Genomic DNA, 26,369 nt, shown 5'->3' with positions numbered 1-26,369 from the left:
TTTACAATAGGTAAGCTATGGAAGCAACCCAGATGCCCCCAAATAGATGACTGGATAAAGAAGATGTGGTATATTTATACAATGGAATATTACTTAGTGATCAAAAAGGATAAATGCATGCCCTTTGCAGCAACATGGAATGAGCTGGAAGGGATTATGCTCAATGAAATAAGCCAGAAAGAAAAAGAAAAATACCCAATGGTCTCACTTAATAGAAGGAATTAAAGAAAGCAAAAAGGAATCGGGGGGGGGGGGAAGTAACTATAATAAAGTAAAAATCAAAATCATCAGGCAACTATAAAATAGAGACATTCTTTTAGGGGAGGAAGAACAAGAAGGACCAGGACAGGAGTGGAAAGAGCTCAAGGGACTATGGTGATGGTACACAGGTGAATTGGTGGAGGGAATTTCATAGTGAAACCAAACATTGTACAAAAATGAAGGATGATATGATGATATGATTAAAAAAAAGAAAAAGGATCTGAATCTAGACCCTTCTGGTGACGCAATGGTTTAAAACATAGCACTGTGAAGCGATCCACGGCGCCTGCAGTGAGTTCGATCCCTGGCCAGGGAGGTGACCCACATGGTGCAGCAGTCCTCTTCTGTCTCACCCGCTGCTCCACTCAGCAGTATACTTCATTCATCTGCCTACTCTGCTTCCCACTCTATCACTGGCGAATCCTCTCACTGCCCCTGTACCTCTGGCCTGTGCTACAGTTCTGTATGCATAAATAAATAAATCTTAAAAAAAAAAGAATCTGAAAGCACATTACTAAATGACTGCTGTCTTAGAGGACCCAGGACTATATAAAAATATAAGGAGCTAAAGCCATAACATTATTGTTAAAACCCCACAATTCCAGGTCTGAGTGCCCAGATTCTATTGTTCCTGTATAGATGCGTTTGTGTTCCTGGTGGAAGTCCCACATGAGAGTCCTGATTTTTTTTTTTAAGATTTATTTATTTGTGCATACAGAACTGGGGTGCAGGCCAGAGGCTCAGGGGTGGCGAGATGCTTCACCATAGACAGAGTGGGGCGCAGAACAAGCAGACTGAGGAAGTACACTGCAGAGGGGAGCAGGCGGGTCAGGAGAGGTCTGCCATGCCATGTGGTTACCTCCGGGGCAGGCGGGAATCGAACTCGTGAGGAAGTGGCTTTAGCTTCTCGATGCTGTGCTTTAACCCACTGCACCACCAGGGAGGGCCAGACTCCTGATGTTTTACAACACAATTAAGCTCCTTTGTACACTTTGAATCAGACGCTGTTATTTTCACGAGCCCCTTGAGGTCCTGGATATTTCATTGGCTATAGTTCATAGACAACACCTGAGTTCTTGGGATCCATGGTGACATCTATAAAATGCCTCTTTTATTGCAGGAACCTGCTGCTTTGAGGTAGAAGCATCTTCCTCAGGTTCCTCCAGAACCTCCTTTATTCCTCATATCCTCTTAAAGACATGAGAATTGTGTTTTGTAATTTGGCAGCACTTTTTGTCACTGGCCTTCAGTTTTGGCCCATTTGGAAATCTGCACCAAGTACATACCCCTCAGGGAAAATCACAGCAAAGCTCCCCTGTGAAATGATGGAAGATGACCACTAAATATATAGAATAATTTAAATAGCTGAATTTAAAGAATATATTTTTGATACTATTCACAATTTCCTAGAAGCTACATGTTCCCTTTTCCTGACCTAAGAGACTGACTTTTATTTATGACTTTCTATTAACATACTGTTCTTGATTATATAATTCTTATTTTTTTAAAGATTTATTTATTTATGGGATGTAGGCCAGAGGTGTGTGTGTGGGGGAGGGGGAGGATTTACCAGAGACAAAGTAGGGAGCAGAACAGGCAGATCTACCGAAATACACTGCTGACGGGAGCAGCAGGCAAGACAGGAGAGGTCTGCTGCACCTTGTGGAATAAATAAATAACTTTAAAAAAATAAGAATTGGCCCTCCCTGGTGGCACAATGGGTTAAAACACTGCACTAAGTGGCTGAAGCCACTTCCGCATGAGTTCGATTCCCGCCTGCCACGGAGGAGATCCACATGGCGTGGCAGACCTCTCCTGGCCCGCCCGCTGCTCCCCTCAGCAGTGTACTCTGTCAGCCTGCCTGTTCTGCTTCCCATTCTGTCTCTGGTGAAGTCTTTCGCCACCCCTGAGTCTCTGGCCTGTACCCTAGTTCTGTATGCACAAATAAGTAAATCTTTAAAAAAATTATTTAATCAGGAACAGTATGTTCATAGAAAGTCATAAATAAAAGTCAGTCTCTTAGGTTGACCTCCCTGGCCAGGGATCGAACTTGTGCCCCACGGGATAGCAGTAGATTGATAGTGTTGTCTTTAACTCCTGAATCACCAGTGAGGCCCTTTATTAAATAATTCTTAAGGGCTATACTACATGCTGGAGTCACTCAATGCACACTGCAATGCACGATTCACTTGCTTCCATGTCCACCTTCCACCCCTTGCCCCCCACCACCTGGCAAACTCTAGGTCCCTTCATTCCTACAGTGGAGAGAAAAATGATGGATTCTACCAGTAGGGTAGGAAGGGGAAGAAAGGCCCAACAGATGAAGCGGCTCCCCCCCCCCCCGCCTTCCCTGAAGTGGCTTTTGAGGGGAGTCACGAGGGAAGTAGAAAAGGAATTATTTAGGGGAGAAAAGTCTCATAGGCCAAGAAATGTGAGTGTGACACAGCTGGGGTCTCTGGAAACTTCCAACTATGAATGGCCTGGGGTCTCCTGAAAAGGAAGCAGGGACATAACCCAGATAGTGATGGCTGATAGGTGAAGACATAGCAGGCATAGATAAACTGGAAGTGGGTTCTGACAGCTCCTTTGACAAGGGTCTCAGCAGACAAATGTCCCTAGAGCAGAACATGGACGCACAAGATCATTGTTCAAGTATGGAGTAAGAGGCTGGGAACCCAAACTGATGGCTCCCTTCTATGCTTTAGTGACAGATTTGCAGGGGAGCCTTGGGTCTAAGAGATCAATACTTGAATGGCTGGCATTTTCAAGGAACAAAGACATTCACGCTGAATGACTCTGGAGGAGGAACTAAAGCCAGTGACAGATTAGATAACATAATCAAGCTGGAAGTAGAGATTTATTGAAAAGAAATATCTTCTAAAATGTATCAATCAGTCATTTAAGATGCTAAGGAAGAATGTCTTTACTGAATGATAAAGAGGACTTAATCGTTACTTACAGTCTAGATATAATTACAGTTGGGTTCTGATCAAATTGCTGCACCACTTAAATATGTTATCAGATTTAATGTGCATTAGAACTGCTGGGAGACATATTTCACCTGGTTATTTGTCTAAAACTTTACCATTCAGAAAATGATGAAACTTTGTATAGATGATGCACAGGCTTACAGAAAGAAAGTGAAGAACAGGGAACATTTGAAGTGAAAAATGGATGAAAACATTCTCAAACTAGTGAAAAGTATGAATTCTCAGATGCTAGCAATACAATGAGTCCTCAGCAAGGTTGCCAATAAATATGCCATTAGTTCTATCACAAGGAACCATCAAAACAATAAAGATAAATCTAAACAAACCAACAAACAAAAAACCCAAGGAGAAAGACATCACTTACAGAAACTCAAGTAGAATTTCTCAGACTCAATACTGCTAACATATTTGGAACAGGAAATTCATTGTTGGGGAACAGGAATGTCTTATACATTGTAGAATATTTAGCAGATTCCTTGACTGTATCTACTAGGTCTTTTGGTACCTTCCCACCAATTAAGACACCAACATTGTTTCCAGACATCATCCAGCATTCCTGGAAGTCAATGTTGCTCCTGGTTGAGAACCACTAAATCAGACTAAGGATGGAATTCTAAACAGCAACATTAGAAGTCACAAGGCAAGGGGGTATTATTTTTAAAATGCAATTTTCATTATTCTTTGTTTCTTTTTTAAAACGATTTATTTATTTATGCATATAGAACTGGGCACAGGGCAGAGGTGCAGAGGTGCAGGGGCAGTGAGGGGATTCATCAGAGACAGAGTGGGGAGCAGAACAGGCAGATGGACAAAGTACACTGCTGAGGGGAGCAGCAGGCTGGTCGGGAGAGGTTTGCCACGCTGTGTGGGTCACCTCCAAGAATGGGGATCGAACTCATGCGGAAGTGGCTGTGGCTAGCTTTGTAGTGCTGTGCTTTAACCTACTGTACCATCAGGGAGGGCCCCTTTGTTGCGTTCTTAAAATAAATCTTTTTTTTTTTTGTAAAATATAAAGGCTTATGGGGCAGTCACAGAACTCTTGTTATAACAATAATTTTTTGAGCAATAGAAACAAATGCTTTATGAAGAAAAAAGTCTCTATGTGTCAACAGAAAGGTCAATAAGTAGAATGATTTTTAATGTTAAAGCAAAGAAAATTTGGGGGGAAGAGTATAGTAAAATATCATTAACATTTATCTTTGGGTAATTTTTTTTTAACAGAAGATTTTTATTTTCTAAAGTTATGTGGTGATGGTGCATTACCTTTCTAATCAGAAAAAAAGCAGATGTTGTCAATATCTAGTTATTACTTGGAATGTTGATGTTCAATAAGGCTTCACAAAGATTGAATGACTAGTCTTACATAGTGCATGCAGTTCATTACCAAGTATTTTTAAAAGAGTCAATTCACAGGGTGGAGAAGGGATTGGATGCTCTAAGCCAACACTTACACGATTCAACATCAAAGACACTGCCTTTTCCCTGAAGGTGTTAAGATTCCCAGAAGTGAGATTTAAGCTGTTTGACTCTTAACAACTTTTTTTACAGGGACATATCAGTGCCACCTGCTGGCAGTTCTGTACCTGAGGGTCAGTTATCCACCCAGACAAAATAAACTTCAACTTCCAAACAGCACAACTGTGTTCTCTCTTCTGTGTTCGAATCATCACACTAAGGGTAAGGTCTGTTGAACTTTTTGAGTGTTTTCAGGCTGGTCCATTTATCAACTTACATTATTCGCCCCCACCCCACACACACACACAAGCATGAACCTTAAATGAACTCATTTTATGTAAGACAATGGAAGCCCAGAGAGGTCATACCATTTTTGTGAAGTCACACAGTAAATGAATGACAGAGTTGAGACATAAATCTAGAACAACTGTGGTCAGCAGATCACTATCGCAAAACCTGCATCCCTTTTCTCTGTACCTCATAGTGGTTTCATGACGATTAGATAAGATGACAAATGTGAAAGAATTTTGTAATCTGCTTCCTGATTGTTTCAAATTTTCAAATTTTTTACTTTGAATTCAATGAAATACTCAATGGTTAAATGAATAATCACAAATGTAAAGACCTGAACCTTATTATCGTTTTACTTGCAGACAGGAACGCTTTCCCTGTTAACTTAAATTCTAGCCTTCCATTTTTGAGTAAGATAAATCCACAAATGCCTATTTAAATGTACTGTTTGCATTCTCTGTTAAAGTGTAACGGTCTTCCCACTGCATTGCCACATGTCTGTTGTTAAGCACTTGATATGATAAATTATTTTAATTCCAGGAAGACACTGTTTGCACAGGAGAAGATGTTGCTTTTTGGCTGTCAGGAAACAGAGCATAAAAGCTCTTCTTGGCTTTGGTGTCCAGACAATGGAATGCACTATTGAGTGGAACCTGTGTTTGCAGCCGGGGAGCTCTGCTCCCCTGGGGCTCCCACTGCTCCTTTCCCTCCCAGCCTCCTACTCACCCTTCTTTGCAAGTGTAAGTGACAGTGTTCCCAAAAGTGAAGTTACTCCCATTGATAACAGCGTCTTTGATGGCTGGTGGCTCCCCACAGAACACAAGATGACAGGTAGGTGGCGCTGTGTCCCAGCTGCCTGTTGCTGAGCATTCCATGACTGGAGGGCCCTGTAAACTACAGGGAAGAATGAAGTCACTCATTTGTCGGCTGTTAAAATCGATGCACTCGGAACTGAATCGGGGGAACTTGAATACTTTCAGTGCATTCACCTTTTTCCTATTTCACTACTCTATATAAAAACAAGGGAAAGCTAAGCAGCTGTGGGTCATCTATAGCAAAGGTTCGGCTACAAATAAAACAAAATAAAATAAAACAGCTCAGTGCAAAAGAAAACATCTTAATATGTGCACTGAGGGTACTGTAAGGCTCTCCAAACTTTGTGAATGGCAGAATAATAGGCTGGTGAAAATCAACAATAAGGGGACAGATGCAGGAAGTCAAAGTAACTCAGATCAGAGTTGTTCTTTGTGATCTGAGCTATGTTGCTCGTGGCTTTCTGGCCACTGATTTTACAAACCCAAGTCCTTTGCCAAGGTTCTTCTACCTTCACTTACCAACTGATTCTGAATGTCTTTTCTGTTCACTTTACATCCTGTTGATCAAGTTTCTGATGACAGCCTGTCTGATCACGCACACACACACACACCCACCCACACACACACACACACACACACACACTCCAAATTAACCTCTTACAGGGCTAAGGATGCAGGCCTTCACCTTGCTACACCTTTTATAATGTCGCAACATACAATGTTGAATAGAAGCTGGGCAAGTTGTTTACCAGAAAAAAAGATCCGTATTGGGTTGTGCTCCACAAACACTTTCGGCTGTGATGTCTAATGCCTGAATGTTGAGAGCATTTGGGTTAGAGTGTGCAGAGTATTCCCCTGGGCACTTCACCTCTGGAAGTCAACTCATACAAGTTAAGAATATTTTGTACATTGAAAATCAGCCAGTCCCATATAAAAGAAACCTATTAAATAAATAACAAGTAACAGGACATTGTAGGAAGCTTGGTTAGTGTCCAGACTTTACCTGTATCCATGCTCACATGAGTATGAAGCTGTGGAAAGGTAGGTGAGCCCGCTCAAAATATATTTCCCGTGACTTATGTTTTCAGGGCTTGAACACTTGACCAGTTCACATGTGGGAGGAGAATGACTCCAAGAACCACTAGCAAGACATGATGATTCTTTATCACCATCCAGGTTATAGCCTTTATTACACCTAAAACAGGTAGAGGAAAATTACAGACTATCATTGGCTTAATGCTGCATAATTTTACTGTTTCAAAACAGCCAAAAGATAGAAAATTAACTCCTACTGAAGTATTCTTTTCTCCTACTGACATAATACTTTGGAATTCTTTTTTTTTCTCAAGTTTGAGCACTATACCTCTTCCCCCGAAAGGGCCTTGCTGGGTGATAAACAGAAGAGGTGAGAAGTTGGTTTGTGTCACGAGTAGCTGCAAACAGGAACCTCTTGGTTTCAAGGCGTGTGGCTTAGAGTAAGTCCCTAAGATACTAGGTTTGGAGTCAAAGCTCCAGCATATTCCTTAGATTAAAGCCTCATGATCAGGGCACCTCAAGGAGGCTGTATGGACAATATTGGGTTACTGTTCATGCACCTTAAGGATTCTAGAAATTACCAGATTATTGCATCAGATTATTCATACTACACATAATTCAACTGCCTGCATATCCATAAAAAAGATCTTCTGGGATTCCTCTTTCTCTTCCATTGTTCTGTCCTTTTCTGTCTGTTCTCAGCAAATTCTACACTGCAGTTTCAGCCTTAGACACTTACCTATATATCACTTTACTGCCGTAGGTAAATGCTATGCCATCAATGTCACCATTTTCTGGAATAGCTGGCGCACCACAGGAAAGAGCTTAAAGGAAGAAAAACCAAGAGCATTGCTTTTGACCGCGTATGCAAAAGATTGCCCAAAGCTTATGTGGGCAGTTCCAGGTTTCTAGCCGTATTTAAATAAGAGCCCAATGGTTGGATTTTAAAGTGTTGATGAAATACTTGATATTTCTCTACCTTAAATTTCTAGGGCTACCAGACATCATAAGCAGTTCCTGAACATACCTTTACAATAAGGTATCATCTGGCTCCATTCTCCAGACTCCAAACATGTGAGTTTGCTCTCTCCCATCAGCTGGTATCCTTCCTCACATGAAAAGGTGACTTTGGAACCCACTGTGTAAATCTCACCAGAAGAGTGACCATTTTCTGGATCTCCTGGAGCCTTACACTTTAAAGGTTCTTGAAAGGAAAAAGACAATCTTTGTGGGACAGTAGGTGGATTTACACAGCCATGGAAGGTCTCACAGCAAAACTGTTTCATTACTGTTGACAGTGTTAGTTAAACCCTAAGGAAAGCTTTTAAAGGGAGATGCCTGAAGGCCAGTATCTGCCAAGAAGATCTATTTTATAGGCATTTAAGCAATAATGTTTTGAAACAGCAATGACAAAGCAGGGACTTGGCCCCTCTCACCCTGCCTCAACCTCAAACTTTTTTTTAAGGTTTATTTATGCATACAAGAATGAGGGTACAGGCCAGCGGTGCGGGATGAGGGGTGGGCTGGGAGAGGATTCGCTAGAGACAGAGTAGGGAGCAGAACAGGCAGATCTACTGAAATACACTGCTGAGGGGAGCAGCAGGCAGGTCAGGAGAGGTCTGCCGAGCCATGTGGGTCACCCTGTTGGTTGGGGATTGAACTCTTGCTGCAGTGGCTGCAGATAGCTTCACAATGCTGTGCTTTAACCCATTGTGCCACGAGGGAGGGTCCTCATACTTACAACTGACTTTCTCTCCAACCACTATAAAGCTATAGCTAACAATGATTAGGACAGGTTTCTATCTCCCTCTTCCAAAGGACTACAGACCTAAGGCCCCTTTATTACAATTTGGGATAGGTCACCACTCTAGGAAGGGAAGTCAGTTAGAGAGTGACTCGGTTCTAGAGTTACAGTAACATAACACTTGAACTCTCAAAAGGAGAGAATATATTGATGTAGTCTTTCTGAAGATGACTTGAGCTCCATAAATAAGGAATTTAAATGGTTCCCTCTCAAAAAGTAAGTATAATTATAAAACTTGATTTTGAGATGAACAGGATAAAGATTTATATCCAAAGTGGATATAACCTGCTGAAATGCTGAGAAAAATTAAGGACAATCTACAAAGTAGACTGTAAAATAGAAATTAAAATCATATTTTCAATTATACTTAGCAATATAAAAAAGTTTGTGCTGTGAGTTTAAACGAAACAACTAAAGCAAAGAAGTGCTGGTACTATATGCTTACATCTTCATCTATACATGTATATACTTATTTATTGACGAATGTGTATGGAAAGCACACAGAAACATTAAAGGTGTTACAGCCTCGAATTTTTTTATAGTTTTTTTTTTAATGCATACAGAGCTGGGGTACAGGCCAGAGGTGCAGAGGTGGTGAGAGGATTCACCAGAGATAGAGTGGGGAGAAGAACAGGCTGACCGAGGAGGTACACTGCTGAGGGGAGCAGCGGGCGGGTCAGAAAAGGTATGCCTTGCAATGTGGGTCACCTCTGGGGTGGGCGAGGATTGAACTCATGCTGAAGTGGCTTTAGCTTCTTAGTGCTGTGCTTTAACCCACTGCACTACAGGGAAGGCCCCATAGCCTTGAATTTTAACAAAACATATTTCTATGTGGTGGGATCACAAAGAATGATTTAAATATTTTTCACCTCTTTTATGGGCCCTCCCTGGTGGTGCAACAGGTTAAAGCACAGCACTATGAAGCAATCTGCAGTTACTACAGCTCGAGTTCGACCCCTGACCAGGGAGTAGACCCATATGGCGCAGCAGACCTCCCCTGACCCTCCTGCTGCTCCCCTCAGCAGTGTATTTCAGTAGATCTGCCTGTTCTGCTTCCACTCTGTCTCTGGTGGATCCTCTCACCCCACTTGTGGCTCTACCCCAGTTCTTGATGCATAAATAAATATTTTTTTTTAAAAAGATGTGATGATGGTGATGGGAAGCCCATGGGGATTACAACTGAGATGGGGAAATGCACAAAATGATGTAAAAATAAACTATTATATTAATCATTAAAAAAAAAAAGAGATGAGATGAAGGACCTCCTTGGCTCTGATTGAGGCAGCAGAGCCCGTATTTTGCTGGCATCGTTGGCCTTGTCTTCCCCACCCCTGTAGAGATTGGACAGGTTGGAAAAGCACAATCCAACTTAAAGCATCTTTAGTCATTACTTACGTGCTTTCTTAGAAGCATGTTTATCTTTTCATATGTCTTTTGAAGTTGAGGGTATGATCTTATTTTTAAAAACAGACATTTAAAATACAACACACAAGTAGAGCAAATTGGAATGGGATTTCCCAGTTACACATATGTGAGTTACCTGCACAGCTTTTACCATCTCCTGTGTAGGGCGGGAGACAGGAGCAAACGTAGGATCCATTTGTATTCAGGCAAGATGCGTGCTCGCTACAATCCGACCCAACAGCACATTCATCAACATCTAAGATGAGGACAGTTCACACTAGTGACGGTGATTCCCTTCTCTTATGCACCCCCTTGTTTTCACTTTAAAACCATTATCTATCACTTAGTCACATATTTTTTAATCAGATTTAAATATAATACTCATAATCAAACTGCAGACATAGACAAGGCTATTCTTTCCCCAGGCTGACCAGTGCACTGTGATAGACAAAGATACACTTCCTGTAGAGCCTGGTGGAGATTTGAAGCATTTCTGGCTTCTCTGTGGACAGCTGCCTCATCATCAAGCACCAGAGTGTTCTAGGGTGAGGTGTGGTTTACATGGGGGTGCCACATGTGAATCCCAAGAGCTTGGAATATCTCCCATGAAGCTAGAATAAACCCACAGAGCAACGGCCAACGTTTTCAGCTCACCAAGGCACGATGGTGCAATACCATTCCAGCTGCCATTATCCGTGCAGAACATTCTAGAATCCCCCAACAGGTAGTAGCCGTTGCTGCACTGGTAGGTCACTGTGCTACCAGCATGGAAGTCCTCGGCAGAATAAAAGCCATTCTCCAAGGGGGGTGGCACCCCACAGCTAATACCTGTGATGATACCAGGAAGAGAAAATGAAATGTGGAGCATGTCCAAAAACACTTCATTATTCAGCTGTTGTTGCATTAAGTGTAACTTTTCATTGCATACCAACTCTAGATGGAGCACACACTGGCGGACAGTTATGTTTGTGTCTTCGGCTTCTAGCACATTATTTGGATGATGGTAAGGATGCATGTCACTCACTTAAAACAATAAAACTTATGGAGACCCACCCCACCAGGCCCTAAACAACAAACAACTATTCAATACCCCCTAGGTGCTGAGGTTACAGTACTGAGCTAAGTGGACAAAATTCCTGCCTTGTGGAATTCACTATTTAGTGGGACAGAGAAACAAGAAATAGCTATAATTTGTCAGGTTGGGAACAGATTCTACCCAAAACCATTCCTGATTGTCCCACCAAAAACAACAGTCTGGCTTCCGACCAGCCCTCTCACTTAGTAATTCCATACCCCACTTCATTCTTCTTCACAGTTTTTCCAGCTCTTGCTATTCTTATTTATTATGCATAAATCCTGATATTTCATTGTTATAGTCAGTCTCTCCTAATACAAACACCATCAAGAGAGTTTTTCTGTAATAGCTGCCTGTCCAGAATTTAAAAATTGTTGAATAAATAAAGGAATGGAGATCCCCAACTTAAGAGATCTCTTCCTGTTTTCCCACCAGCAATGACACGCCTCTCTTTGGACTCCAGCCCCCACAGTCTGTTTTCATTCATACAGTCCCTTATGCCTCGTGGGGTGCATTCCCAGGTGGTGATTTCTGGGGTCTTTGAGACCCCCCCCTCTCTGTGCCCAGTGCAGGTCATTATCCAAAGGAAATATTCTAAGAATAGTTGCTATGGCTGTTACTGTGGAGTTTCTAGCTTTTATCTAGCAGTCCTGAAAAGTGTCCCTTTCAGGAGCCACCAAAATGCCCTCCATAAAGGCAGCTCACGTTCGCAGTGGGGGAGAGGCTGTGTCCACTGTCCTTGGTTCAGACAAAACTGCACGGGACTGCCGACCAGCTGGAAGCCTGGGTCACAGAACAGACTGACTTTGGAGCCGGGTTTTAAGTCTGGTGATGCAGTTCGCAAGTGAGGCACTGATCCTTCCAGACGTGGACAATCTGAGGGCAAAAGGACACAGTACACAGCTCATCAGTAATGGATTGGATTGGCAACATCACCAAGTCAAAGCTTTCTTTTTAAAATATATTTTTTAAAGATTTATTTATTTGCACACACAGAACTGGGGTATAGGCCAGAGGCTCAGGGGCAGTGAGAGGCTTCACCAGAGACAGAGTGGGGAACAGAACAGGCAGATCGACGAAGTACACTGCTGAGGGGAGCAGCGGGCGGGTCAGGAGAGGTCTGCCGTGCCATGTGGGTCACCTCCGGGGCAGGCGTGAATCGAACTCATGTGGAAGTGGCTTTAGATTCTCAGTGTTGTGCTTTAACCTGCTGCGCCACCAGGGAGGGCCTCTTTTTAAAATATTTTTAACTTTTTTTTTTTTTTTAATTTATGTAGACAGAACTGGGTGATAGGCCACAGGTGCTGGGGTGGTAAGAGGATTCACCAGAGGCAGGGTGGGGAGCAGAACAGGCAGACTGAAGACATACACTGCTGAGAGGAGCAGTGGGTGAGACAGGAGAGGTGCACTGTGTGGGTCACCTCTGGGGCCAGGAATCAAACTCACACTGTAGTGGCTGTGGCCAGCTTGCAGTGCCACACTTTAACCCACTGTGCCATCAAGGAGGGCCCAGGTCAAGGCTTTCAATATGGTTGTACTGACATTTAAGACACTTTTTTGACACTATACCAAGAAAATGTGCACCAAAGTCACTGGCAAGCAAAACTATTTAGGAAAATCTATCAGAGTCAACCAACAATATTCCCTCTTTGAGCAGATGGAAAAGAGAACATTTTAAGGATTTTCATTAAACGTCCTTGAATTCCAGGACATTGTCAGAAACTTAATTACATTTCATTTTAAAAGGCCATTTTACTCATACAGCGTTGACTATTCAGTGTGTGGCTTGTCTTGAAGTACAGTGTTTTACCCCTTACCCTAGAATGATGGGTGAGTATGAACTACAGAGAGATTATCCCACCTCAAACAGGAAGTTAGCATTTCAGTGGCCATTATAAAAATGAACACTATCTCTCTTCTCATCCTATATTCCCAATCTAATTTACCTCTGTCCAGGTTTCCTCCACAGGTAGCTTGTAGTCTGTGACACATAATGCATTTAAGTCTTAAAAAAGAAATGAATGTTTAGATAGCAGTAGGGGAACAATGAATTACTAGTTCAACAGTAGATTGATTGGTACATACTACTGGACCAAGAGAAAATCGAGTCATCTCTTTCTGCTAGAAACCTCCAGACTAGTCAAGAGATGGCAGAGTCTACAGAAGAGAGAAATTCTAACCCGAACAGAATATGCTCTTGGAATCGATCTTCACTTTTCCCACAATTCCCGGCAGGAAGTCAGGCCAGGCTAACACATTTCCTTTCATGAGTTCCTCTGGGCATGAGCTAGCCAGCAATTTCACCTGAAAGTTCAAAAACACATCTTTAGATAAACCCCACTTGTGTCAGTACCAAGGTTTTTATATCTTAGTTGAGTTCTATTGAAAATATTTGTCAAATGTTTAGGGGGAAAGGAAGTGAAGGTAATTAGGGTTTTGTATGATAAGGTCTTATGGGTAATGGAAAATTTGCTTTCTCTGTCTCTTTTTCCTCCCCTGCCTTGCTCCCCACCCTGCCCTCACTATCCCCTCCCTGGATTCACTGCTGTCTGAATTCCTGAAACTCTATGCATAGAATTTCTTGTCGGAAGCCTTGCAGTTTGTTAAGATGTCATAGAGGTTTCCTCTCCCCAGTCTCCTGTCTTCTATTTCTGAACTAGAAGGAAAGTGAGGCTTAAGTTCCATTACTACAGTTATAAGGATAAACATATATCCACCCTTCCTGTGTGCCAGGCAATACCACCTACATGCAGGACTTTGTTCAGTCTAATCAAAATGCTACTCTTTGGTTCTATTCATTTATCTTTCATAATATAACTGAATCCAAGGGAGATGAAGAAACACATTTAAAATCATCACCACTAATTTAGGGGAGAACTGGGATTGAATCCTGGACACTGTACTGCAGATTGGCTTTATCTACTCGCTTATCCGTTATTCTCTATGTATGATCTTGTGTCAGTCCTGAATTTCTTCACTTATAGTCAGAGGGAGTTGATGTACAATTCTCTGTGATCCTGTCCAGCTCTAAAATGGTGAGATTTTATGAAATTATCATTTCCGATAAAGTTGAACTCCCTCATGAAGAAACCAAAAAGGGCTTCACTGCAAGTTACTGTAGATAACCTCGGCCTGGCTTAGTCTGACTATAGCATCAAATGCTATTGGTGGTAAGTTCTGAAAACCCAGAGGTCACAATAGGATCATTAGGGCTGTTCACATTTTTACTAGGTTTGTACCTTTGTATCTCATTACTGTCATACACTGAAAATGCAATTGACCTGCTGTGGAGACAGGACATAGTCCCAGAGGTTGAGCTGGCTTATGGAGCCCACAAAAGACTCAGCTGGGTTGAACCCCTCTCCTTTTTTGTCTTGCTCTTGCCCAAGAACTAATGCACCACCACCTACAGAGAGAAAGAGAAACAAGGAAGAGAACTAACTTCATAAAAGCACAACCACTGTGAAAGCATCAAGGAAACTTTTAAAAAGTTAAATGATCCACATTTACCACATTTTATTAATAAGGACAAATTCCATGTCTTATAGAAAGGATTTAGAATATGATATTGGATTTATATATATTTAGCTATGAAACTATATTTGTATAACATCTTACGTCAACAAACAGCTAAGTCTTATTTTGTCTTCTTCTAGGATGTTACAGATTTGCATGATAGATTTGCATAACTGTTCTTCTTTCCTGTTCTTTAGCCTACAGTACTCAAATTTCTATCACCAATTCCAAGAAAACTTCTAGAACTGGGAGGGACCACCCAGATACCAAATCCAACAGAAACTTTTCAGTATTTTCCTCGGCTGACTTCTTTTTCTCATCCTTTTCTAGGGGCCATGTAATTTTATGAAACTTCTTCTTGGGATGCTGGTGGTCTCTGTTTGCCCCACTTAGCGCCATCCTCCACCCGTCTTTACTTTGATTCATGCCTTCAATAGTTGATGGCTGACCTGGTTTCCTTGTCCTCCTGACTCCTGTTTGTGTCTGGTCAGTGGAAAGAACACTGACAAGACAGCGGGAGGAGAGGAAGCTAACTTCCTCTCCCCTGGGCAACAGATCGAACGTGGCTGTGTTCCTCTACGCAATGCTGTGTGATTTCTCATCCGTACCATGGGTTTCCTTTAATTCTAGCACTACTTCCACTTCTACTTACATCAGGTTCATCCTTGTGGCTTTCATCAGGTTCATCCCTGTGGCTTTCAATTGTTGTGAGCGGTGGGGTGTTTTACGATCATATTTTACAACCACCCACACTTTTTAAAATAGTTCAATATAAACACTCTTCAATTACCCTCTGAAGAGGTGAAACCTATTTGGTTTTCATGAAAGCATCCTCTCCTATTTCTCTTTGCTCATTCTCCATCATCCTTCTCTACTTGCCTCATAGGTGTCCCTGCATCCACGATCCCACTGTCTTCTTCCTTCAGCTCTTCTCCTGTGATGTCACTCACACACCAGCCTATGTCCACAGACATCTCCTTTATGATTTCCCAAACTCATCCTTTTATTTTAAATTAATAATTAAAGATGAATACTTCCCAGAAAGGTTAGGCCAATTTCTACCACATAAGAGTTTTCATCATGCTGAAGCTTGTCAACCATAAACCATATCTTAGCACCAAAAATAACCATTTACTAAGGTCTGTCAAATAGAACTACAATATTAATGGACTCTAACTTATTCTTACTGCTGTGGTCAGACAACCAGCTCCTTGGGTGGCGACTGTGACAGTCTCCTGTTTTATTCTCCTATTCCTTTAGGGTTTTATTCTTCTATCAAGGGTTTAATTAAGATAGAGATTTTTTTTAAAGTCACATGAAACTGTTCATTACAAAAATATCAGAAAAGAAGAAAAATTCTCTGTGATCTTAACACCCAGAGAAGACATAGTTAAGAACAAGAACACTAAACCCAAAAAGAAACCACCACCCACCTCACTTGAAAATGTAACTTTCTGCTGAAACTCTTTTAATGCTTCTTTATTTACTTACGGAACTTTTAGCCAGCCCCCTCATCGGACATACATCATAGGACTTAGATAGAGTGAACTTATTTTCATATGCAATGAAGAGAACTCTGGGTCTCCCAATACTTCTGTATGCTGTCAAACTAAAACTCTGAATTTTTAGAGGAGAATTTAAGTTCTACTTAAAATGAGCATAAAAGATAACTATTTATTTGCAAAGCTCCAGCTCATATACCAGTCACAATAACAAAACAGAACTTAGAAACAAAACAAACAAAAAGAACCAGCAGTAAGTCTCCTCCTTGGAAGACAGTTGAGTAACCCCGTGTTAGTTTAATTGGTTCTGGGCATCTTAATATAGATGCTAAAAGGAATTTTTACACAGAGAGACACACAGAGCACCTCAGATAAGCTTGATAATTCAGTCAGCTCATCAGAGAAGTATATAAATGGCAGAGACAACTGTTGACCTTTATCAGAATCCAAGGATAACAAAGCAAGCAACTTGATGTTCAGCTAAGCACCACCACCTCTGTGTCTAACACAATTATATTCACTTGGCTAACACATACCAGGAATGGGAGAACCCACAGAGAGGCCCAGGCCACCATCAGAAAATTTCCCATCGATATAGACTTTCCAGGCTCCATCAGTACTTGTCCACGTAATTGCAATATGGTGCCAACTGCCATCGTTCACAGAGGGACAGTTCGTTATCTTTTCCTTGCCATTCACATAAAGAACCCAGCTGTCAAAAGATTCCAGGGGATACAGGCATTACTCAGATGTTGCAATCTCTTCTGTGTGGCATGCAACTATTTTTCTTGTTTCTGGGTTTTTTTTTTTTTTGTGGTTAAAATACTTTGTATAAACCTACTTTCTCCATGTGGTCATATTTCATAGAAGCAGATCTCATTTACTAATTACATTTTATTGCAGCTCATTGAAACTTTGTGTTTTGTAAACACCATGGGGTAGAAAGATGTCTTAAGATGAGCTGAGAGAAGTCAGCCCAATTTGAGATAATTCAGTTTATTTTGGAGAGAATGAGTCAGGAATAATGGAAGGAATGAGAGTCATCAACTGATTTTCTTCCCCTAGAAGAAAATCAGTTTCCTAAGGGTAGGAACAAACTGCAAAGGTCTTGTAGAAAGTAAGTTCTGTTTCTCAGTTGCTAAAACTGTCATATGGTAAACACAATATGTGCATCCAAAGAAATAAAAATGGGAACTAAACGAAGAATGCCAATCATAAGAGGTCCCCAACAACCATGTCACCTAGGGAAATGTCACAGATGGTAAGCAGTTAAAAATCTTCAAAAGCAAACAGAGAAAAAGAAAGGATTGAGGAAAGTGTATCAGGAGATAGGAAGTCACTGAAGACTTTCCCCAGCATTTTCTTAGTCCCCATTTAGAGATGTTCATGAAAAAATATCTTTATACTGTTGTTTCCCCTCTATGTTTTCCCATTTTCCTATTCCTTAGACAAGGGCAACAGGTTATCTCTCTATATATTTTGCCTCAGGAAATTTTGGCAAATTTGTTAAATTTTTTTTTTTCACCTAGAAATTCAGGTCCACCAAAAAGAATGGGGTTTGAGGATGGGAGATTTCCACCAGCAGAGTGAGAGTCCTCTGGGGTGAGGAGAGCAAAAGGCCCTGGGACACAGCACAGAATCCAACCAGGTTGAAAGTATAAACTCTCAGCCTGGCCAAAGACCACCCCCCACTGTGGCAAATCTCAGCGGTTCTGAAGGGACCACCAGGGCTGAGGCAGTGGACAGCCCAGTCTGTGGACAGATGACCAGTGATGGGAGTCCTGCCAAGACTGTGGCTCTTCAGTAAAACCCTGTGGGTTTTCTAAGTATCTAAGATAAAAGAAGCACTTGGCAGTGAAAGAAAACAGAAACAGCTGAAGCTGACATTCTTGACAGCCCAGTGGGATGGGGCCCTGTAGCTGGAATTAATTGAACCCAAAGGGTTAAGGGAATGTCATCTTGTGTGCTTGAGTTTGTGGGCTGGTGCATAATCAATGTCATAATCATAGGTCTGAAATCCCTTGGCCTTCAGAGGTTATGAGGACAAGACTTAAGTGAGCATTAGATCTGCCACTACCAGGGTGTGAGATTTGGGGCATCTGTGTATCTTTGTTTTGCTCTATGAAATATGGGTGCCAGTATCTCAGATGATTGTGACCAGCAAAGGAAGTATTCTGTAAATAGTAGCTCTTAGTGAGACACCAGGAAAACAGTGAAACACAATACTTAGATAAGTTATCGCTACTAAAATGTCACTAACATTCCAAACCTGTCTACATGATCAACTGGATTACTGTCACCCTGACTCCTTGTTCCCTTCTACCTAATTTTTATTTTTTCCCAGAGACAGAGTGGGCAGTAAAATAGGCAGATCTACTGAAATACATTGCAGAGGGCAGCAGCAGGTGAGACAGCAGAGGTCTGCCGTGCCATGTGGTTAAGACCCAAAACCCAGCCTTCCTGACATTTATGCTTACCCATTATAGTCAGTCAGAAGAAAGGTATTGTCACTGCCATCCTCAAGGGCATAGGAGATGGGTGTCCCATAGTTGGTGGTGTCGCTGGATTTCATCCAGAACGTGCAGGTGACAGCACGGAGAGCTGGAAGCACACCATCCAGCATGACGTACCCGTAGATAGCGGAAACTTCAAAGTTCAGGTTAAAGCCTGTAGACTGTTCTGCAAGGAATACAAAAAGTGTGCCCACTGTGGCACTCATGAGGCATTTTCCCATTTTCTGGGGGCAGGCAAGGGGCACACAGACTCTTGTCAAAAAAGTTCGTGTCAATCAAGTGAGGAGTGAAAAGCAGTTGCAAAATTAAAATCGTAATATTTACAAAATATATGACTTTTTTTTTTTAACTAGAAGAGCAAGTATCTAAGACAGGAAAAGTACTTAGTAGTGAAAGGAAGTTGAAAAATTTGAGAGGAGAAAGAAGAGGGGGCATTAGAGTTTATGAAAGATGAGAGACACTAACGTATTTCTGCATTATGATGGAAATGACAAGAGAGCAGAGGAATTGGCAATTGCTGGACAGAATGAAGGACAGCTATGCTGACAACATTCTACCTCTTGTTGGGCTCTGGTTCTTTAGTATTTCATGAACATTTAGTTCCACCCCAAACTTGCATATCCTGCTTGATAAAACAAAAGGTCTGCAGATAAAAGACCCCAGTGCTCTGAGAAATTTCAATGTTGATTTTTTAAGAACATCCATGGACTCTGACTCCTGAATCAAGTGACTGATCAAAATGTCCTTTCTAAACATGAAAATGTGAAGATTTCTGCTAAATTAAATTGTCTCCATTTCTCTCTTGTATCTCTAAGTATCAATGTCCTCATCTGTGCTGTTGAGGATAATAAAAATATACCCAATTTACTGGATGGCTATGAAGGTTGAACAAGTATTCAACACTTTAATATAAGCAAAAACAGACATTGTTTTTATGTCATATATTGAGATCATAAATACCTGTTTCACACCTGCTGCCTGAAAATCCTGGCAGACATTTACAACTGAATGAGTTCAATTCATCCACACAGGTGGCCTGATTTCTGCATGGATTTGACTGACATTCATTGATGTTTAATTCACAGTGTGGTCCCGTGAAACCTGCTGCACACTGGCACCTGAAAACAAACAAAATGGAAGAATTATAGCAGTTGCAGAAAGGCATCAGAAGAAGGGTCCATTTCTAATAATGTTGTATGATAAGCTTTGAAAATTGTAGTGCTAAAACATTTCCCAGATGAAAACAGTGCTTTAAAATCAATGATTATATATACCTCACAGTTGTAATAATAACTATTAATTAAAAGATTAGAAATAGTATTTTTTGGAGATCATGCAGTCAGAAGGAATACATGGCAGAGTGAAGGGAATACAACCATTATGAGGGACAATATTGAGCATCCATAAAAACTTAAAAATAGAAATTTCACATGATGTAGTTGTCTCTTTTCTGGATAGTTACTCTAAATAAAAAACCACCAATTCAAAGAGATATAGGCACTCCTGTGTTTGTGGCAGCACTATTCACAATAGCCAAGAACTGAGCTGGTAAACAGACAAAGAAGACAGAATACAACTCAACTACATAAAAGATGAAGTCATTCATGCCATTTGCAGTAGCATGAATGAACTTAGAGAGAATTAACTGCAGTGAAGTAAGTCAAGGAGAGACAAACATGATTTCACTAATATGTAGCATATAGAGAAAACTAAATAAAACAAAAATAAACTTTGGGATATAAAAACCCAATGCCTTAATTGTTAGCTACTTTTCTAGTTCATTTAATTAAACATACTAAGATAACATATATTAGAAATCTTATAATAGCCAAAAGAGATTAGGAAGTTGTTCTGGTCAAAGTGCATTACTATTCACATACTAGCAATTTCTCTCCCCATAGAAGTGCTAGGGGGAAGAAATGTAAAAATTTCACCTGCTGTTCTAAAGGCTTTAAATATCCTTTGGAACAAAGAGGTAATGTTATTATTAAGTCACAGAGGAGTCAACTGTGTTCAAAGGGTTTCATTTGTTCAAGTCCTCTTGTTACTAGTGAAGGAGGATTCTGAAGCCAACCCATTGCCTTGTTCTTAGTCAGTAGACCATGCAGTCTCTGTGGTGTGCAACAAACCACTTAAATATATCAGAATGGAAAACACATCTGATAATGTCACATGTTAATTATCATGTCATGAAATGGAAAACATCACCCAGTAAGTAGCACCACAGTTGGGCAATATCCAGGAAACCTGGGGTTTCCACTCCCAGAGTCTAGTATGTCTATTTCTATTTATGTACTTGAGGACTTGAGGAGGTTATTTCAAGCAGAGCTTCAGGTTATGGGGAGATTCTACTGTAGCCTATCCATGGGCTGGCATTTCGAAATGGCTGGCTTGGGACCCAAAACAATACTCCGGAAGACAGCAGAAAAATCGAAAGTGAAGAAGATAAACATAGTGGAAAGAACCAAATTTAGCCTTTCACCTGAAGCTATTGGCACCATCTTTACAGGTAGCTCCATTTTTGCATGGTTGACTGAGACACTCATCCATGTTTTTCTCACAACGGGTACCCAAAAATCCAGGTGGGCATTTGCACAAGAACCCCCCAACCTGGTCTTCACAGATTGCATTATTCAAGCACGGACTTGAGCGGCATTCATCCACTTCCATTTCACAGTGCTGGCCTGGGGATGGAAAGAAGCAGATTAACTGTCTGAGCAAACCAGGATCAAGCTGTTGACTTCTTGGAGGATGCTGTTTCCAAGGAAATGAACACACACTGTAGAATCACAGGTCCAACACATTGGTTTGAAATTCATTCTTTAAAGAGGCGTGGCTTTAATAAGTTATTTTAGAACTGCAATCCCCCACCCCCAATAATCTGCTCTTTTAATCTTGCTTCTTTCTGAAACTAAGATTAATACACACTTAATTGAGGTAATATCAAAAAATAAAACTAACAAAGTTAGTTCAAATATTTTTCTATTTCTTTGATATTGCCTCTGTTCTTTACTGCACATTTTCTTTATCAATGAAGTACATATACCTTGCAACCATATTATTTAGCATCCACTTAAAATATGATTTAATATGACTTATCTTTAAGTCATTTTTTAATGTCTTAGCATAGAACCTCAGCTTCTTTCTGTTACACTTCACACACACACATACATACAGATGTGCACGCGCAAACACAATTTTTTTCCAAACCATTTAAGAGTAAATCAAGACCTGAGGCCCTTTTATTCCATTTTTTTTTTCAAAAAGGATTTTCTCTTACTTAACAGAACCACATTGTAAAATTGAAAAATAGCGTTAACACATATATCATGTTAGTAAATATAATCTGTGGTGCTTTATAGAACTTTAAGACATGTAGGATGAATGGAGACAGCTTACCTACATATCCTTTCACACAGGTACAGCGATAGCCAGCCAAGCCATCAATGCAGGTTCCTTTATTTAAACAAGGATTAGAACTACACTCATTTATATTTTCTTCACATAGTTGACCTGCAAAAAATCATAGAAATTTTGAGCTGGAGAAACCCTGAAAGGATTTTAAGACCAACAGTTTCAAGCAAGCTTTTCAGAGCAACTGGAAATTGTGGCTAACATATTCATGAAAATTTTTGCTTTCTTCCAAAAATGTTGAAATAAAGTGCAACTGTAAAATTTTTCTAAGCAGAAAACCTGACATTTTTCAACATGCAATGGAAAATGACAACTGTGAAAGTCTAGCTATACTTTTTAGTTAAGAAAATAAGTGTATGGGTCCTCCCTGGTGGCACAATGGGTTAAAGCTTAGCACTGCGAGCTAGCCACAGTGGTTTCAGCATAAATTCCATCCCCAGCCATGGCACAGCAGACCTTTCCTGTTCTACATCCTGCTCCCCTCAGCAGTGTGCTTCATTGATCTGCCTGTTCTGCTTTCCACTCTGTCTTTGGTGAATCTACTTACCACCCCCACACCTCTGGCTGACAGCCCAGTTCTTGCATGCATAAATAAATAAATCTTTTTTAAAAAGAAGTGTAATTTTGCTTAAAATGTGCTTATATTACGTATGTGCTATTTCTTCAGCCATTTCTTGAGTTTGTTTCTTTCAAATTTAAGAGGTAAGAGATAAAATGTTGGAAAGATTATGGGAGAAATATACTGAATTAGGAAAAGAGCTTAGTTTGTTTGGAAAGATGGAATGACACAAGCAAACTACTGTGAAATTGTTCCATGTTTTGCATCAACATAATATGAAAACAAAGGATGTAATTCAAACTCTTCATTTTACAAAGCTAGAAACTGGAAGCTGGAGACATCTGTGTTATTACCAACGATATATACAGAAAGGAGCACAAAGCTGTCAGTCTTCAAATTCAAACACAGATGTACAAAGACTCCTTGAGTTGAAGAGTTCAGGATGCTTAAATTTACAACTCATGGGATTGTGTAACACGAGTCCAATAATTTACACATGTAAGTAACATGAAAATGTGCAAAAGTTACCAACAAATGTCTGACTTTGAGGACAGTAACCTTCACACACAATTTGCACTTTCATAATGAACATTTTTATGTTTCACAGTAGAGCCTCACGATAAATAGTATGTCAAGTAGATATATATTTTTGACTCAAATGTTTGGGTCTACTCTGCTGTCTGGTCACAGATTTCTCTAGAATTCAAGCGTGAGTATTGTTGGCTTCTGATGTGGCATTTTAGACAGAGAAATGAAGGATGGAGTTGCATCATTTCAAACTGTATGTGGAATAAGAACATATGTACGTGGGAGGGAAAGTAGGAGGGAGGAGGGAAAGGAAACTGAACCAGGGCCAGTGACTGGCCACAGGGCCAGTGACTGGCCACAGCTCCAGCTGTCAGGCACCACCAACATGGGAGTGTGGTGGGAAGAGTGATGAGCGTGAGCCTGCAGCTCGCTGAGTTGGTTGTAACATCCCTGCACCCTTCAGAATGTAAGGCTAATGGGATCTGCTTCAAGACATGACAAGGGCCCTCGTGCACACCACCCACTTCCTCTGATGTTAGGAGACAACAAATGGCCACCCCCCATGGGAGGTAAGAGGCTAACAGTACAGCAGCATGCCTGTCCACTTTGTCTCACAGCCGATTCAAAGGATTTTCAGCATTTCTGATTTTGTTCTGATTGTTTAAATTTTTCCTTCATCTATGGACTTGTGAATTCAATGTCCACAAGAAATATAGTCTACTATATAAATCAGGGTGTCTTCCCATATGACTGGGACCATGTTTGTTTCATGGATTCCAAGTAGAGAGATAAGTACGATTTCATTCAAATGATTACTACCATAAATGAGGACATAAATATTTTCATTTATTGTATGAAAATTGTTTTTGGATATTAAACATTTTTATGGTTTTCACTGGATATTAAAATATAGAAACTATCTACCTGTATGGTTTTATATATATATAGTATATATAGCATATAGTATAGTAATATACTATATATAGTATATATAGTATACCTATATATATAGTATAGGTATGCTATATATATAATATATACATTCATATATATTTAGTATAATATATAAATTTTGTGAAATAATAATTTTGTGAGTTAGATACAGGGGATTATTTCTCTAATCCCCATAATATTATTATGAGGTATTATAATTTATAAAAAAGTAAATCATACTGTATTGGGTATTATCAATATTTTAAGAGTTATAACTGAATAAGGGAACTGATTGAACAAGATCAGCATTGTAAACTATTCTGAGGGGGGCTGGAAGTTATAACTCTGATTTAAATAAATACACTTAAATAAATGTATTGATTTATGTGAGAGGGAGAGGCCAAGTGTTCCAATTTAATCTGAAGCATACAAGTGTCTAAAGTCTACAGTCTTTAAGGTGTACAACATGAAAACTTGACACAAACACATATATATATATGAAATAGTCACCACATAGTGAATTAATCTATCTATCACCTCATAGTTACCTTTTGTTTGTGAGCACACTTAAAATCTATTCTTCCAGAAACTTTCCAGTATATAGTCAGGTGATTTTTTTTTAAAAGATTTATTTGTGCATACAGAACTGGGGTACAGGCCAGAGGTGCAGGGGTGGTGAGAGGATTCACCAGAGTCAGAGTGGGCCAACTGATGAAGTACACTGCTGAGGGGAGCAGTGGGCGGGTCAGGAGATGTCTGCCGCGCCATGTGGTCACCTCCTGGGCGGGGACTGAACTCTTGTGGAAGTGGCTTTAGCTTCTTAGTGCTGTGCTTTAACCTGCTGTGCCACCAGGGAGGGCCCAATCAGGTATTTTTTAAATTATAGTTACCATGCTATATAGTAGATCTACCAAAGTTATTTAGTTATTTACCTTATAACTGGAAGTTAGAGCCCTTTGACCAATGTATCTCCATTTTACTCAACCCCCAGCATCTGGAAACCATCAATCCACTCTCTGTTTATAAGTATGGCACTTTCAGAGTCTACTTATAAGTGACACACAGTATCTGTCTTTCTCTGATTTGCTTCACTTTGTATAATTCCTTCAAGTTTCAAATTGTTTCAATGGCAGAATTTCCTTCTTTTTTAATCCTTGAATAATCATATATATATATGATTATGAGATATGATATATATTTACACACATATTGTAATATATATATACAATAATCACATATATAATGGGGGTATATTATATATATATAATATATATATATGCACACACACATACACATAATATTTTAGGATATATACATAGATCTCCCATTTTCTTTACCCATTCATCCATGAAGGGGCAGTTTGTTTCCACATTCTGGCTATTGGGAATAATGCTTCAATTAACATGGAGGTGCAGATAACTCTGAGGTGATAATTTCAGTTCCTTTAGATAGATACCTGGAAGTAGAGTTCCTGGGTTATTGTAATAACTCTAACTTTAATTTTTGAGGAACTTTCATACTGTTTTCCAGTATGGAAACCACTTTTCATTTCCACTCACAGTACACAAGGGTTTCCTTTTCTCCACATCTGGTCAACACTCACCTCTTGCCATTTTGATATTAACCAGTCTAATAGGTATGAGATGAGACACACTGGTTTTGATTTTTGGTTTTTATTTTTTCAGTAATTCCAAGGTTTACAATGTAAAAACAAAACCTTCCCCTTACCTGTGTAACCAGATGGGCATTCACAAACGAACCCCCCGACTTGGTCTTTGCAAATCCCATTGTTGAGGCATGGCAGGGAGCTGCATTCATCAATGTCTATTTCACACTTTAAGCCTAACATACAAACCAAACATTGATGGATGGTCAGAGAGAGCAATTAACCAAAGCAAAGAGAGTACCAGTTCTCTGAATTTATTGGGAGTGATGCTGGCAAAGAGAAGTAATACTTCTTAAGTGCAACCATTTACTTTAGTGTAGTGTAGGCAATGTCTCTTTTTAAATAGATTTAATATAAATATAAGAATTCATAAGAGATAGCAAAAGATCCCAAATTAAAAGCAGGGACAGAAAGTGGGAAAACTAGAAGGATAAATGCAGGCAGGAATCACGTCAACCAAAGTGAAAACTCTAAAGTCATATACTTGCTCTTAGGGTCACCTGCTGAGGAGTGAAGCTGGGGCTAATTCCTACCAGATCTCAGTTCACAAGCCTGTGTCCCAATGTTCCCAATGTGGGGCTGTTGCTTCCGAAAGGAAGTACTCAGGA

The 26,369-nt window shown here is 40.3% G+C and overlaps 1 protein-coding gene across 1 annotated transcript in view; it reads right to left on the bottom strand.

Moving 5' to 3' along the window:
* The window catches only part of SVEP1 (sushi, von Willebrand factor type A, EGF and pentraxin domain containing 1), a 146,495-nt gene that overhangs the window by 38,954 nt on the left and 81,172 nt on the right, over positions 1 to 26,369 (bottom strand). Inside the window, exons 22-36 of the mRNA XM_004677442.2 lie at positions 25,824 to 25,937; positions 22,061 to 22,174; positions 21,144 to 21,345; positions 19,622 to 19,779; positions 18,626 to 18,827; positions 16,685 to 16,860; positions 14,412 to 14,536; positions 13,311 to 13,434; positions 11,836 to 12,006; positions 10,710 to 10,883; positions 10,192 to 10,311; positions 7,875 to 8,051; positions 7,587 to 7,671; positions 6,816 to 7,007; positions 5,724 to 5,891 (exon numbers count right to left, since the gene is read on the bottom strand). Coding sequence (XP_004677499.1) covers positions 5,724 to 5,891; positions 6,816 to 7,007; positions 7,587 to 7,671; positions 7,875 to 8,051; positions 10,192 to 10,311; positions 10,710 to 10,883; positions 11,836 to 12,006; positions 13,311 to 13,434; positions 14,412 to 14,536; positions 16,685 to 16,860; positions 18,626 to 18,827; positions 19,622 to 19,779; positions 21,144 to 21,345; positions 22,061 to 22,174; positions 25,824 to 25,937 — 2,302 coding nt within the window. The remainder of the gene's footprint in view (positions 1 to 5,723; positions 5,892 to 6,815; positions 7,008 to 7,586; positions 7,672 to 7,874; positions 8,052 to 10,191; positions 10,312 to 10,709; positions 10,884 to 11,835; positions 12,007 to 13,310; positions 13,435 to 14,411; positions 14,537 to 16,684; positions 16,861 to 18,625; positions 18,828 to 19,621; positions 19,780 to 21,143; positions 21,346 to 22,060; positions 22,175 to 25,823; positions 25,938 to 26,369) is intronic.

The sequence above is a fragment of the Condylura cristata genome, unplaced genomic scaffold (assembly GCF_000260355.1).
Source record: "Condylura cristata isolate star-nosed mole 26May11 unplaced genomic scaffold, ConCri1.0 scaffold00006, whole genome shotgun sequence".
Taxonomy (NCBI): Eukaryota; Metazoa; Chordata; class Mammalia; order Eulipotyphla; family Talpidae; genus Condylura; species Condylura cristata.
This window is presented reverse-complemented; position numbering and strand designations above follow the sequence as displayed.